The sequence below is a fragment of the Populus alba genome, chromosome 19 (genome assembly GCF_005239225.2).
Source record: "Populus alba chromosome 19, ASM523922v2, whole genome shotgun sequence".
Taxonomy (NCBI): Eukaryota; Viridiplantae; Streptophyta; class Magnoliopsida; order Malpighiales; family Salicaceae; genus Populus; species Populus alba.
Genome location: NC_133302.1, coordinates 9555805 through 9570391, shown reverse-complemented (window position 1 = coordinate 9570391; position 14587 = coordinate 9555805). Strand labels below are relative to the sequence as shown.

The 14587-nt window shown below is 33.4% G+C and overlaps 2 protein-coding genes across 12 annotated transcripts; one reads left to right on the top strand and one right to left on the bottom strand.

Annotated features, from left to right (window-relative positions):
- The first annotated feature begins 2840 nt into the window (after positions 1–2840).
- LOC118056742 (glutamate dehydrogenase 1) lies at positions 2841–8298 on the top strand. 11 transcript variants are annotated; one of them, XM_035069066.2, is made up of 11 exons: positions 2841–2982; positions 3332–3405; positions 5317–5462; positions 5555–5668; positions 5878–6099; positions 6240–6314; positions 6607–6723; positions 6809–7059; positions 7249–7324; positions 7405–7491; positions 7756–8298. In XM_035069066.2, the coding sequence occupies exons 3-11, from the start codon at positions 5343–5345 to the stop codon at positions 7939–7941; spliced, it is 1248 nt and encodes a 415-aa protein (XP_034924957.1). In that variant the 5' UTR covers positions 2841–2982; positions 3332–3405; positions 5317–5342; the 3' UTR covers positions 7942–8298. The 11 variants fall into 11 exon arrangements, with proteins under 11 accessions (XP_034924957.1, XP_034924961.1, XP_034924960.1 ...); XM_035069070.2 differs by having other exon boundaries at positions 2846–2982; positions 5325–5462; XM_035069069.2 differs by lacking the exon at positions 2841–2982 and having other exon boundaries at positions 3239–3405; positions 5325–5462.
- A 2966-nt stretch (positions 8299–11264) lies between these two features.
- LOC118056741 (H/ACA ribonucleoprotein complex subunit 1-like protein 2) lies at positions 11265–13492 on the bottom strand. The gene is made up of 4 exons (XM_035069065.2): positions 13234–13492; positions 12826–12974; positions 12620–12735; positions 11265–11713 (listed from the first exon to the last, which is right to left on the bottom strand). Exons 1-4 carry the CDS (start codon positions 13376–13378, stop codon positions 11542–11544), a joined length of 582 nt encoding a protein of 193 aa, XP_034924956.1. The 5' UTR covers positions 13379–13492; the 3' UTR covers positions 11265–11541.
- Between the last annotated feature and the right edge of the window lie 1095 nt (positions 13493–14587).

Sequence of the window (14587 nt, the reverse complement as noted above, 5' to 3'; positions counted from 1 at the left end):
TTTGTAAAAGCACTTGGGTCTGCAGACCCTGGCATCTAGGTCTGACATCACACATGATTGTTATTATTATTATTAAATTAAAAAAAAAAACATATTAGCACTATTAAAAAGAAACCATTTATTTGATTTGAAGGGTAAAATTAAAATTATAAGAATTTGGGTCAGACATGTTTTAATATTATTATTTTCATTATTAATATAGTTATTAATAAATTTGAAAAAATAATTATTACTATTGAAAAAAAACTATAGATTTGATTTGAATGGTAAAATTAATAATAATAATAATAATAATAATAATAATAATAATAATAATAATAATCATCATCATCATCATCATCATTAATAAATTTGAAAAACAAATATTATTACTATTGAAGAAAAACCATAAATTTAATTTGAAGGGATTAAAAACTATAAGAACTTCAGTCTGATAGGGGCATTCACACCCAAGTTACCTGGGTCTGGAAAGTGATGTCATACCCAAGAAACTTAGCTCTAGCTCAGCCAAACCCTAGGAACTTGAGGGTGGCATGACCGAACTCTTGTAGCCAGGGTCTGTCAGAAGCGTCAGACTCAAGTTACTTAGGTTTGGAAGGGGATGTCATACCCAAGGAACCTAAGCGTTATTATTATTGTTGTTGTTATTATTAAATTTGAAAAAAATATATTATTACTATTGAAAAAAAAATCATATATTTGACTTGAAAGGTAAAATTAAAAACTATAAAAACTTAAGTCAGATATATTTAATAATATTATTACTATTGTAAATATTATTATTGTCATTATTATTAATAAAAATTTTTAAAAATACTATTACTATTAAAAAAATATATAGATTTAATTTAAATGGTAAAATTATTAATAATAATACCCTTGGGCCTAGCAGTTATAGTCAATGCTCTTGGGTTGGATGTCAAACCCAATAATATCAGGTCTTACCGGCAGCCAGGCCCAAGAGCCTTGGGCCTTGCTCAAGGCTCTTGGGTCTATTATCCACCAAACCCAAAAGATTTGTCTTTAAAAATGTTTGTCAAGTTTAACTATCTTAGATTTATTATGGCCATCAAACCTAAATTTTTTTTTACAATATAATTTTTAAAATTTATTGTTAACCCGCTATAAAACAGGAATTCCATCATTGTTTCTAATTTATGCATGTGTGAGCTTTATATAGTGTCAAATTAAAGACAGCCACTCTATGATATGTCATGGGCTCATGGATTTTATATTACGCCACTAAACCCTCTTTCCCAGATGCACCCTCCACTCCATGCCCGACTCCACATTAAAAGAAGAGGTGATGTCGCCACGACATGGAGCATGAGTAGAAAAATAGTAATGTCTACCAAAAACAATTGACAGAAATTCATGGTGAGGCTTGTCTGTATAGGCACATTTACCAATTCGTGACGACTCATACGTGACGATGGCTTTTAGGCACCCTTTTAGTCAGCCGGGAAAACAAATGAAGGCCATTGTTTTTCACAACATTCCAGAATCATTGTGAGATTCCCTTTCTAATTTAAGCTATCTTGAGGTCCATCAATTAAGTGCTTCTGAACTAAATTATTAAATTCTCAATTTATTTATGTTTTGTTCATGGATCTGGGGATTGGATCGTGATAATGATATGAAATAGCTGGCGTTGAACAAAAAAAAGTCGAAGAGGTAGTGGAAGGTGTAGGCAATAATGGTGTCATTGTGTGGAAGCTGGCAATAGGTTAAAGAGAACTCCTATGAAGGTATTCACAAGTGAGAAAATAACTATGCAAGTCAGTGTCAATTTTCCTTGCAAACCCCTAACACATAAAGATTGAATTAGTTCTCCAAGGTAATTGGTCTTCCAGCGACAACAAGCTCTTCAAAAAGGACTTGTCTTTTTGTTAAAAATATCATCTCTCCTTGTCTTGATTCTTGGAAGGACTCGTGAAGTTGCATAATTTGTGAGTTCAATGAAGATGTAAGAGATTGTTCAAGAGTTTGCCATATATTGTGTGATGTTTGACAGTCAAGAACCAAGTGTAGAATCTCAGTAGATAAAGCGCTCATGATCAAATGATCTTTTTGTTTCCATGACAAGAACGCTGGATTAACCATTGGAGCAACCATGATTGATGAGATAATATGAAAAGGAGGGCATGGAAGAGAACCATCCACAAAAAAAAAAAAACCCTGTGGGCTAGTCGATAAGGCTTCATCTGCATCCTCCAATGCAAGTAGTTCGTATGAGACATTTCTAGAGAAATATAATTTTCTATGTTTATATCCTATAATTCAGCAGTTTACTTCCTATTATAAGGCAAAGTGCAGTTTCAAACCTTTTTTTTTTAAATAAGAATCTTGAACTCATTACTCAGCTCCATTTTACCCAATCTTGAACTGGAATGAAAAGGAATAATCATGTGTAAAGGGGGAGCAGCTGGGAGAATATTACTCATAGAACTAGAATTAGTATTTTCATGCTTGGGAGTTTTTTAGACATTAAATTGTAAACTATTAACAATTCAAAGTGTATTAAAATTCATTAAATTTTGATAATTTGGAGCTCTCAATCACACTGCCGTCGCTATATATGAGAAAAAAGGAAGAAAAAAAAGAAGAAAAGATGATACCATAATTTCACAAGAAACTGAAGCTTTGATAATTAATTTGTTGTGGTTTAATCATGTTCTTCTCCATTTCCGTGCCCTTTCCTCTCTTTATGCAATCTTTCTGGCTTATAAATTAATGACTATACATGAAAAGCAACTATTTAAATAACCTGTAATGGACACTAGTCTCTCTATTTCACACACCATCATGATCACGATGACCAAAAGCAAAGCCAGGCTTAGTAGCAGTACTTAATTTCTCTATAAAACCCCCCTACCTGGCAAGCCCCTGATAAAGCCTTTCAACAACATTAATGATGGGTTTCGCGTAGGATTCACGTTCATGCAGTAGAATCTTGCCAAAGTTGAGGATTTTGTTTTCCACGTATGATGATTCTCTCTCTCTCTTTCTCTTACTTTTCTCTCTATCCTGAAACATTCTCTTATGACGATCACCAACTGTGTCTGTAACCTGTGACAACATTAATTAATGGATGCTGAGTGGCTTGATGCTGTCTCGAGCACATAGGATCGGAGGGCATCATATTCTTCCATGAAAATGTGCTAGCAGCATGTTGGAGACACACCAACTAGGGCTAATTTATGTATATATGTTAGCAGAATTTAGATTTGGTTTGCCAAGTACTTGGAGATAAAATCTTCTTTCCTGGATTCTTAAGGAATTCGATTCCCATTCTGTTATAGTTTCTTTATGTTACATTATTTATTCGTAGATTTGGTGCTTAACTTGGATCATCGTTGCTGAATTTGGGAAGAGATCGAGTTGTCTTCTTCACAACATCTTGGGGTAAGACTTTCATTAACAGTATCCTCTTTATGTGTCTTGTGATTTTTGTTATGTTTTGCTGGTTCAAGAAATGCCATGCAGTTCATGTTTGGTGTACCCGCACGCAAAGGAAGATGACATATGGTTTGGTTTTTTGTCACTTGGCCATTTATTAAAAAGGAGGCCAAAAGAGCTAAAGTGTTGAGAAAATTCTGGTAATTTTATTCCCCACGTCTCTGAGCTCATTAATTTGATGCGAGGACTAGGGACGTTGGAGAGGACTTTGAGTTTAGGTCCTCTATATTTTACACTTTTTTGCCTTTATTATCCTTATTTTTGCCTTTTTTTTGGCTTTGATTAGTTGATGAAAACAAGGCCCCAGCCTCATTAAAAAAATATATATTCATGAAGGCTCCTCTTTTGGATGGCCATAATTTTGACAACTTAGTAGAAATGATTGTGCTTATCTACCTTGCAACCATATCAGCAAACATTTATTAATCTGATGAAGCCAGTCCCAATCACGTTGCCCGAGCCAATCAAACACAGAGAATTACAAATATTGATAATCTGGTACTATTCATCATAATTAATTTCCATTCTATCTTGTAGCCCACCTCCAAATTCATCCCTCTATGGTGATTCAAAGCAAAGAACTCCTTCTCCCTCAGCTTATATATATATATATATATATATATATATATATATATAGTGGCTGTGAAGCGTGCTGTTTTTGCTTTTGATTAATCACCTTGGAGTTTTGGCTTTGATAACTCTCACTAGTCCACTCCATGTAGCAACCGTTTCTTTGTTGTTTAATTTGGTTATCATTAACAGTATATGTGACTCTGCCAAGTTAACCAACATCTTAGAGCTTGTTAGCCGTGAGTTCTTTACTAGTTCAAGATTGTCCTTTTCCAGGTGATGAACTTCAAGAAAAACTCAACGGTCTAGAATGTTTGTGTGCTTGCATAGTCTAAATAGTTGATTGTGTGTCAGCATCTAAGCCTGCCAGACAGGTTGCGATAAGGTTATTTTTGGAGGAAACGTTAAGAAAGTATGAGAGTTTTTCCTTTTCCTTGGCAGAGCTGATATGTTACTATCTGATAGACAGTGTTTTTAATTATTAGCAAAGCTAATTACCAACTACTGTGTTTAGCACCCACATCCCTTTCCCCACACGCGTTTCTTAATTACTTGTAGTAGATGATGATAGGGATGGCACTTTGGATACAGATCAGATTCCCACTAGGTTAACAAGCAAGCATGCATTTTCACGAAAGTTGTTGTAGTCAAATTAAATCACGTTTCAAGGTTGCCATTATTGTCACCCAGTGCCCTTTCATATCAGAGAGGTGGATTTAGTTTTGGTCCTGAAAGCTGGATGATTAATGGCACACATACTTTACAGTATTTTCTTGTCTAAAGAGGATCTGCTAGTGGAGTAGGTTTGAGTAGTGAAAGCTAAGTCCAGGTTTAGGGTAAACTGGTAATACATGTTGAGGAGTTGGGATCATGGCAAGATTAATTGCCTAATGATTTTGAATGCCTTGTAAGATACACATATATTCATTGCATGGGATTCTTCAGATAAACTCTTTATGGCCATGATATTTAACCCACAGCTTATGTCTTCTTTTGTTAATTTGCTTATAGTTCTGGCAATTAGACTATGACTATAAGATGTTTATGCATGTCTGAGGAAGATGGATGAAACTTACTAGTCAGATTCAGAGACCGAAGAAAGATTTTTGCCTGCTTTGCCGGTTTCTCGTCTCATATTCCATAGTATATTCAAACTATTAATTGTTTTAGGTAGACTTTGACCGATTGCTTGATACACCTCCCATTTTCTATTCTTGTGGGAACCTATAAATTGGTATATTTTCCTCATCTTTATCCACAAACAAAGGGACTAACTTCTGGGATTAGCTCTTCAGAAAGCTTCAGGAGCAACCATGAATGCGTTAGTGGCAACCAACAGGAACTTCAAGCGGGCAGCTAAGCTGTTGGGGTTGGACTCCAAGCTTGAGAAAAGTTTGCTGATTCCATTCAGAGAGATTAAGGTGATTATAGAGGTTGTTTATTATCACCCTTAAATAGCACATCCAAAGTGATTTATTTTTGTACGCCCTGCTGTTCTAATGGACTTGGATAAAAACAATTGCAGGTTGAATGTACCATACCCAAAGACGATGGCACTTTGGCGTCTTTTGTTGGGTTCAGGGTTCAACATGACAATGCCAGAGGTCCCATGAAAGGGGGAATCAGATACCACCCAGAGGTAGCTTAAATTCTAACCAGTGCAGTCATGGCGTCATTTAGATATAATGCCAAGAAAAACCTCTCTGTTTTGCAAAGTTCACGAATGCCATATTTTTTTTTTTTTTTTTGAAATTTCAAATAAGTTTATGGGTGGACTAGATAAATTTATATACCAAGATTACTAGTACAGTTTGAGCTCCAGTTCTTATGATCGTTCGGGTTATTTAGGTTGATCCAGATGAAGTCAATGCATTAGCACAACTCATGACATGGAAGACAGCAGTAGCAAACATTCCCTATGGCGGGGCTAAAGGTGGAATAGGGTGTAATCCAGGGGAGCTAAGTGTGTCTGAACTGGAACGACTTACCCGTGTGTTCACTCAAAAGATACATGATCTAATCGGAATCCACACAGACGTTCCAGCTCCTGACATGGGAACTGGTCCACAGGTTCGGGCACTGAAAGCATGTCTTGTAGCAAAGGATATGTTATTTAGTATCATGAAAGAGATGAACTGAAAAGAGTTTCCAAGTGTGTTTTGAAGACATTTCTGAATATATTAAGATATGTTTGTGTTTTGGTTAAGCAGACTATGGCATGGATACTGGATGAATACTCCAAGTTTCATGGCTACTCACCCGCTGTAGTTACTGGAAAACCAGTTGTAAGTATACTAAACTCTTCATTGTAGTATCTGTCATTTCCTGTTACCTTCCGCTAGCTTTTTCTAATTTCTTGAACTCACATTCCTGCTGTTTGCCAGCAAATTCCGGAGTTCTTTCTGCTTTGCTCATTGTTTTTCGCATTTAATCTAATGCATTAAATAATCTATATATGTTCTTGTTTCTGATGGGAGAAACATTTCCTACTGCTGAGTTCCTCACAGTCTATCTTGTAAATTCTAGCAGTAATATCACAGTCCTTTTGGTTTTTCTTCTTGTCTGTTTTAAATCCAGGATCTCGGTGGATCTCTAGGAAGAGACGCCGCTACTGGAAGAGGAGTGCTCTTCGCTACAGAAGCCTTGCTTAAGGAGCACGGGAAGACCATATCAGGGCAACGATTCGTCATACAGGTGCACTCTGAACTCTATTTCAGCTTGTCTTGGTATTGTTTCACACATAAGAGTTCACCTGATCTAATGGAGGTGCATGTCTTAGGGTTTTGGAAATGTGGGTGCCTGGGCCGCCCAACTAATCAGCGACCAGGGAGGGAAGATCGTTGCCGTAAGTGACATCACTGGAGCTATAAAGAACACCAAAGGGCTTGATATTCCAAGCCTACTCAAACATGCCAATGAACACAAAGGTGTGAAAGGATTCCATGGCGGGGATCCGATCGATCCCAAATCAATACTAGTTGAGGACTGTGACATTCTCATTCCAGCAGCCCTTGGAGGTGTCATCAATAGGTTTATTTTTCGTAACTGGAGCTTCTCTTCTCATCAAAATATTCAACCTCAAGGATCTTTCCTCTAAAATATATTTGAACTTGCAAATGAAATAATATTTCTTGGATAATTAAGAATAAGATACATTCCTTTTCCTTTACATTATTGACCTTGAAATCCTGAACTAAATGTTCTCTCGTCTGATTGAAGAGAGAATGCAAGTGATATCAAATCCAAATTTATTATTGAAGCTGCTAACCATCCAACTGACCCTGAGGCTGATGAGGTTAGTGCCAGGTTTAGAGTTGTAGATGCCCACCTAAGATTTTGTGAAATAATAATTGTTTTTTTGTTGTCTTTCTACAGATTTTGTCAAAGAAAGGTGTTGTTATTCTGCCAGATATCTTTGCTAACTCAGGAGGAGTCACTGTTAGTTACTTCGAGTGGGTTCAGGTAGGAAATGCCAAATTGCTCTGCTAATCGTTCTGCTCGCATTTTCTGCTGTGATGCGTTCAAGCTTGCATGTCTGAAAGATCAAGAACAGAAAACAGGAACTCGAAATTCTAGGATTGTTTTCCCTATTTTCTGACATTATTTTGCTTCTTGCATGTAACATTGAATCGGGACTCCCTGCAAATACCAGCACTGGTACATTTTCCATACGGGCATGGTAAAAGTAATAATTTTTTTTCTTTTTTTGCTGCTTGAGCATTGCAGAACATCCAAGGATTCATGTGGGATGAAGAGAAGGTGAACAATGAACTAAGGAATTACATGACCAGAGGCTTCAAAGATGTGAAAGAGATGTGCAAAACCCACAACTGTGATCTGCGTATGGGAGCCTTCACTCTAGGAGTTAACCGTGTTGCTCGAGCTACTGTTCTTAGAGGTTGGGGAGCCTGAGATGTTTGCTGCTCTGAATAAAGACAGGCTTCAACGAGGCCTCTCATACTTGTCGAGATTTCTCTTGCTTATGGAAGTTTAAACAGCTTCTTGTCATGTGTATTGCCTTAATTTCCAGCTCCTAAGGTGTTTCTCGTATGAACTGCAAGTTCTCTTCCAGAAATTAGGGAGGAATTGCTGAGGTTTTATGGTCTAATAAGTGTTTTCTTTTAGCTTTTTAGTTTCTTCTGAGGTGGAAAGATTTGATCTTGGATACCCTCGAGGCTTTTATCACTGCCCAATACCTCGTTGGCAAAGTTTATTGTAAGTTGGAAATGGCGTCATGGGTTCTTAATAATTTAAACTTCCTGTTCGTAATTCCTGTTTTCAAATATCTTTCAATAATTTAGAAACCTAATCATGATTCAATTTTAAGATCCTGTGTTGGTAAAATTCAACTTGTTCACAAGAATTAGGCACAAATGTATTTGCATTGCTCCACTAAACAATGTAATAATAATAAATTTACCCTTCACACAAGAAATAATGAACTAGTTATTGATATTAAGATCTTTTTATAAAACATGCTAGTTATTTATTAAATTGGTTGTAAAAAAAATCTTTTTTTTTTTCAAAAAAATAGGAAAAAAGACCAAAATGTTCTTGAAAATAAAAATTTTAAAACTGATGTTCAAGAGTTTTTTTTGTATTTTTACAATAGTTTTTTTTTTTGTTATTAACAGGTAAATAAAGAGACAATTTGATATTTCATTAAATATAAAAAAAATAAAAAGCACAATAAATTGACCAAAATACCTTTAAAAACAAAAAAAATTTAAAATGGGAGTTCAATGGCTTTTTGTATTTTTAAAATGATTTTTTTTGTTATTATTAGATCAGCTAAGGAAAAACTTAACATTTGACTAAATATAAAAAAAATCACAAACAAACAAAAAGTAGCTGGCATATGCAACAAATATACCAGTATATGGATGGTGTTTGTGCCCCTCGGGCAATATGTATGACACCTCCTAACAACAAAAATCTTCATTCCATCATGTCGTTGGATGCTTGTGACATCCTTTTTCTTTTGAGATAGTGCGTATAGTTGGTGGTGATATTCTCTGATTTATGAGGATTTATACTTTAATTGTTTTTCTTTTGATTTTTAATTTTTTTTCTTAGGTATTTTTGTAAAATTTTGATTTATTTTCAATTTCATTATTTAATCTTAATTTGTGATATGTTATTATTTTCAATTTGATCATCTTTTTAATTGATATTTTTTTTGTTCTTTTGTTAAATTAATTTTCTTTCCAAATTCATCCTTCAATCAAAAATAAAATTTATTTTGTATTTTGTATTTTAATTTTAATGTTTATTTCTTTAATCATTATTTTTTGATTTGAAATTTACTCTCACATTAAAATAATCAAAAGTTATGCAAAAACGGTTGAAACAACATTTCTCAAATATTTAAATTTTGTTTTTAATTTTTTTAAAAAAATTTAAATTATTTTAATGTACTGAAGTAAAAAAAAATTTTTTAAAAATATATTATTTTATTATATAAAAAAAAACAACTTAAAAAACAAAAATAATCATACTTTTATACACCACCTTACTTTTAAATGAAACCATGCGGTGCTACTCTTGCTATTGCAATTAGTTCGAGGCTTGGCAAGCTGAGCCTATCTTCATCTTCATGCCACTGGTAACTTAACCTAAAAGTATGTGGTTTCGTAAACTTAAAACTAACCCTTATCCACTTTATTATTTCATTCTTAATTAGAGGATGTTTGAGAGTACAAAAAAATGGTAATTTTTAAAAAATATTTTTTTATTTTTTAAAAAAATTATTTTTAACATTAGCACATTAAAATATCTGAAAATAATATATATTTTTTTTAATTTCAAGTAAAAAAAAATATTTTTTTAAAATTACTTTTGAAACGTAAAATTAACCACGTTTTAAACTGTGGCTCCACTGTTCAGTGATTCCTCACCTACGAGAAAAGCAAAATTACACTTTTATAAAACCTGCGGCACAACTATAATTTTGGTGGATTTTATTAATATAAACCTGTATTTTTTCTTTAACCGAACAATATATGACTACGGATAAACTTTACCCACAACCACCCTATCAAATGATATCTTAGACATGCCTTGAATTTTCTTAATCACCCTAACTTACTACTTTCATAAAACAAACTCTGAAGGCAATAATAGAATCTATCTTGATTTTTCTCCATCTATATTTAATCTAATCTAATCCAGTGAACTGATGATGATCCATTTCTTCGATGATGATTGCTCGGTATCTGACAAAGATGGACATAAAAAACCCACACGCACCCCCCCGTCCCCACATCCATATATTCGTGCCCAGTTGGACACAAGTCATTTCATTAACTTCTATCCTATCGGAACAGGGGCAGCCAAGGAGTTCATCTTTCTTTTTTTTTCTTTTTTTTTTCTTTTGAATGTGTTTTGAAGTTTTTTTTAAAAAAAATTTATTTTTTAATATTTTATTGATTTTCATAATCTATTTTTTTTTTGTTTTTTATAAAATTAGTGCAATTTTAAACAAATATATCAATATTTAGTTAATTTTTTTAATATTATGAGCTCTTATTTTTGTTATTATATATTAAGTAAAAAATAATTAAAAATAAAATTATTAAATCTAGTGGAATCCATAATTTAGGTTATAAGTTTTATGGGTTAAACCTAAAAACTCAGGCTAATCAAATATATCATTTCAATATTCATATAATAATATATTTTAATTTTTTTAAAGTCAAACCATGCTTTTTACTGGTCGTTCAGATTATATTTGGATCTGTCAAGTTAACTAGATTATATCAAAATAACTCATGTGTTGATTAATTTTAAACATAAATTAAACAAAAAAAAGATTGGCATGTTGGTTTAGGCCCCTTTTTTATTCTCTCTTTTTAAAAAAAACCATCTTCTAACTTTTTTTTTGAATGAGTTTTTTTTTTAATTTTCAATTTAATTCTTTAATATTTAATTAATTTATAATTAATCTCCATTATTTGTTTTCAATATTTAATTTTATGAGCATAATATAAAATAAAAAATAGTTAAAATAATTATAAATTTAATAAATTAAACTATAAAACTCAATTAAATTATATATCATTATTTAAATATTCAAAAAAAATATTATTTTAATATTTTTTAAAAAGCTAAAATACACTTTTTATGTATAATTAAAATTTCCTTATCATTCAAATTTTTTTGTACATGATAATTAACTAGGCCACATAAAAACAATTTTGACATGAATTAATTTTAAACACAAACTAAGAAAAGAGTGAAATCTAAAAGTTTCAAGATTAATTCTCTAAACAAATTTAATAGTTCCTCACAAACTAACCATTTTTTCACATTACAAATTTTTTTGATCCAACCCGTGCCTAACTCCAAGCAAGTAAAAACTAGTTTAAACTAAAATACATATGAGATAACTAGTGCTGCATAAAAGCCTAAACTCTTCAAGGCAGCATCCAAATGTTGATTGTTGTTTGGACATTGCATCTTAAAATTACAACTTAAAAGGCATAAGAGCACCAAGATTATTACAAAGCTGTTCTATCCTCTCCCTCTTCCCCTAAAACCACCACGACCAAAACCACCACCTCTAGGTGGACCTCTGCCCCTTCCCCTTCCACCGAAACCGCCTCTACCACCTCTTCCACCACCACCACCTCTGCCTCCTCTTCCACCACCACGGCCACCTCTTCCAGCTGCTTGTGCCTGTCCCCTGCATTAATAAAACACAACCGTTATAATTTGATCGAAACAAACACAAGATTCTTAGCACAAAGAATAGCCAGACCAGATAACAGGACAGGTGACATGCAAATATCCACCAAAGGAATATGATTTGAACAATAGAATCTCTATATTAAAAAGAATATCACCAGGGGCTGAAATCCACTTAATTAAGCAGAAACTGAATGAGTCAGCATAGAGCAAAATATTAAAGTATTTAACCAGTTCCCATTAATTTTTCCAACGGTTAACATATTAAATTTGCAAAAGAATCATCACTAATAGTAAATGAAGCTACAACAGGAGTATAGTAGAATGACAATCATCTTTCGCTTACTGACCAAAGCCCCTTAAGGTCTGAGGTAGAACCATGCATAGAATTAGCTATCCTCATTAATAAGACCAAAGTTTATATGTTGTCCTGACCAAAACTACAGGGGTTCTGACACTTGGGTATAGCAGGTTTACCAGCTAAGACAAACAAAGAATAACACCTGAGCAAACCAACGATAATTATACTTGCAAAAGAATTAAAAAAAGCTACCTGTAATGGTCAGATTATTCCACAACTTTGGTCAGTTTATCTCTGCATCTATATTCTCTTGTACAGAATCCTTAACCGATATATATATATATATAGCAAAGTCATGCCAAAGCATGTCATGTATGTTTCTAAATAATTTCACAAGCCAAATTCTGAAAAGAAATGACTCTTAATAAGCTACTATGACTATGAGATATGAATTGAAATTTCACATTGTCCAAGTCAGCTTGACTAAATAACCACAGAAACCAACAAAAATACAAGCAATCAGAAAATGGTAACTAGAATCCATCCAAATTAAGCAAACCAAAGGAGTTTTACTGATATTGTTGAAAAGAACAAGAATCATACTTGGGCTGTGAAAGGAATCTTGCAAGAGGCAAGAGTTTATTCGGGTCAATATAGAACTTGTCCCCTGGTGCATACGAAGTTGCCACAATTCCTTCCATCATTTTTATAGAAAAATGCTGCAATCATACGCACCCAAAAAATCAAATTATTAGACTGAAAAGCTACCACAATATATTAATAACAGAAAGACAACTTAGAGAGCTCACAGATTCATTAATGGGGCCAAAGATTTCATCAACTTTCCCTATCTGGGTCTTATTCTGCAAAAAGATTGGTGCATTGAAGTATGGTATTTTCTCATTGGTTAGCTTTGCCACTGCATCACCCTCACAGGCATGTAGAAACGATGAAACCTCTACAAAACACAAAACCCATCAATCAATCAACAACAACCAATCCCTCCTTAATCTGATACTATCAAAAGTTGTAATCTTTTACTCACTCATCAACTACCATCCCGTACATTTACAGATAAATTCCAACGATTAGCTTTCAAAATTCAAAACTTTAAATCACATTTATGCATCATTTTTGCTTACTCAAACAAGAAATCATATACAGCAAAAAAAAAAAAAAACAAATTCACTAACGGAAGAGAATGAAAAGAAACACACCTACTACTTCAGAAGGAGGGCCTTCATCACGAAACCCACCACCACCAAAACCACGTCCACCACGTCCAGGACCACCGCGTCCACGTCCACCCCTGAAACCTCCGTCTCTCCCTCCTCTAAACCCGCCGCCTCTTGGTGGCCTCATTTTTTGCTGTTTATGACGTGAAAAGAAGCGGAGGGTTAACAGGGTGGGGAAAGTGAGGTTTTGGGCTTTATGGTCTAGGGGTTAAGAGCTAGGGTTTTGGGGGGGCGGGGTTGTCTCGTTTTTGTGGGGCAAACGACGAAATCACCCCTCTACTTTACTAGTAATTATCCAATAGTAATTAAGTGGGGGTTAATGGGTAGAGTTTACCATGGGCCATGCCTTTCACCTTACGAGCCTTTTGAAAGCCCAAATATGGCCCGATAACTGCCAAGACGTTGAATGTCCAAGCCCAGCCTATAATAGGTAGTAAACTATTTAATAATAACTTTTCGTTGGAAAAAGTGCATTTAAGGGATGGAGTAAGACACAAAACGAGGAAATATTCGATACACTAAAAATTGTAACCTTTTCTTTTATATTAAAAAAAACTGTGAATTACTTATAATAAAATAATTTTATTATCTTGCAGGGAAAAATTATCAAAACCGGTTTTTTTTTTTTTTTTTTTACTTTTGATAGGGTCATTTAAAAGGCAAAAACCTATAATCATTGTTTAACTTTGCTTTACCAGAATTTATCTCGAATAATAGAAGAAATATTTTTTAATTTGCACTTGATGGTTTTCTCAAATCAAACTCTAATTAAAATTCAGAACAAAATTATATGACATGGAAAATGACTAAAACCTTGAAAACATTGGGCTTAAACCAAGAAAACAATGCCCCTTGTAAAATTAAAGAAATACAATCCAAGAGTCCTTTGAAAGTGGAATACAACACATTGATTGTCTTTATCTCAGTACCAACAAAAAAGAAGAGAAGGAAATATGTTATTTTAATATTATTGTTAACTAAATCATATGCATTTAACATTTTATTGATTGTATTTTCTCAGAAACCAAGTGAGAAAAACCTGTAGAGAGAAAAAAAAAAAAAACCAAATTTTAAGGCGCATAAGCATGGACATTAAAACCGTATATGGTTCTATTGAATAATTCACCTAAAAAGTTTAACAAAATAGGTTAATATAAACTGATAAAAACTAAAAAGAAGAAGAAAAAAGAAGAAAAAACAATTTAGAAAAGAAAAAAGGCAGTGTAAAGCCCCATAAATAAATAAATAAACATAGGATTGAAGTAATGAGGTCTCGATGAGTAATGGAAATTTGATATGAAAGAAATAGTAGAAATGATAATAAATGTGTTGTGTG

Coding starts and splice junctions, on each gene's coding strand:
- LOC118056742 (XM_035069066.2), top strand. CDS start 5,343: ATGAATGCGTTAGTGGCAACCAACAGGAACTTCAAGCGGGCAGCTAAG. Junction 6,724..6,808: donor GGCAACGATTCGTCATACAG/GTGCACTCTGAA, acceptor TGCATGTCTTAG/GGTTTTGGAAATGTGGGTGC. Junction 7,325..7,404: donor CTGACCCTGAGGCTGATGAG/GTTAGTGCCAGG, acceptor GTCTTTCTACAG/ATTTTGTCAAAGAAAGGTGT.
- LOC118056741 (XM_035069065.2), bottom strand. CDS start 13,378: ATGAGGCCACCAAGAGGCGGCGGGTTTAGAGGAGGGAGAGACGGAGGT. Junction 12,975..13,233: donor CCCTCCTTCTGAAGTAGTAG/GTGTGTTTCTTT, acceptor TGTGTTTTGTAG/AGGTTTCATCGTTTCTACAT. Junction 12,736..12,825: donor TTGGCCCCATTAATGAATCT/GTGAGCTCTCTA, acceptor GTATGATTGCAG/CATTTTTCTATAAAAATGAT.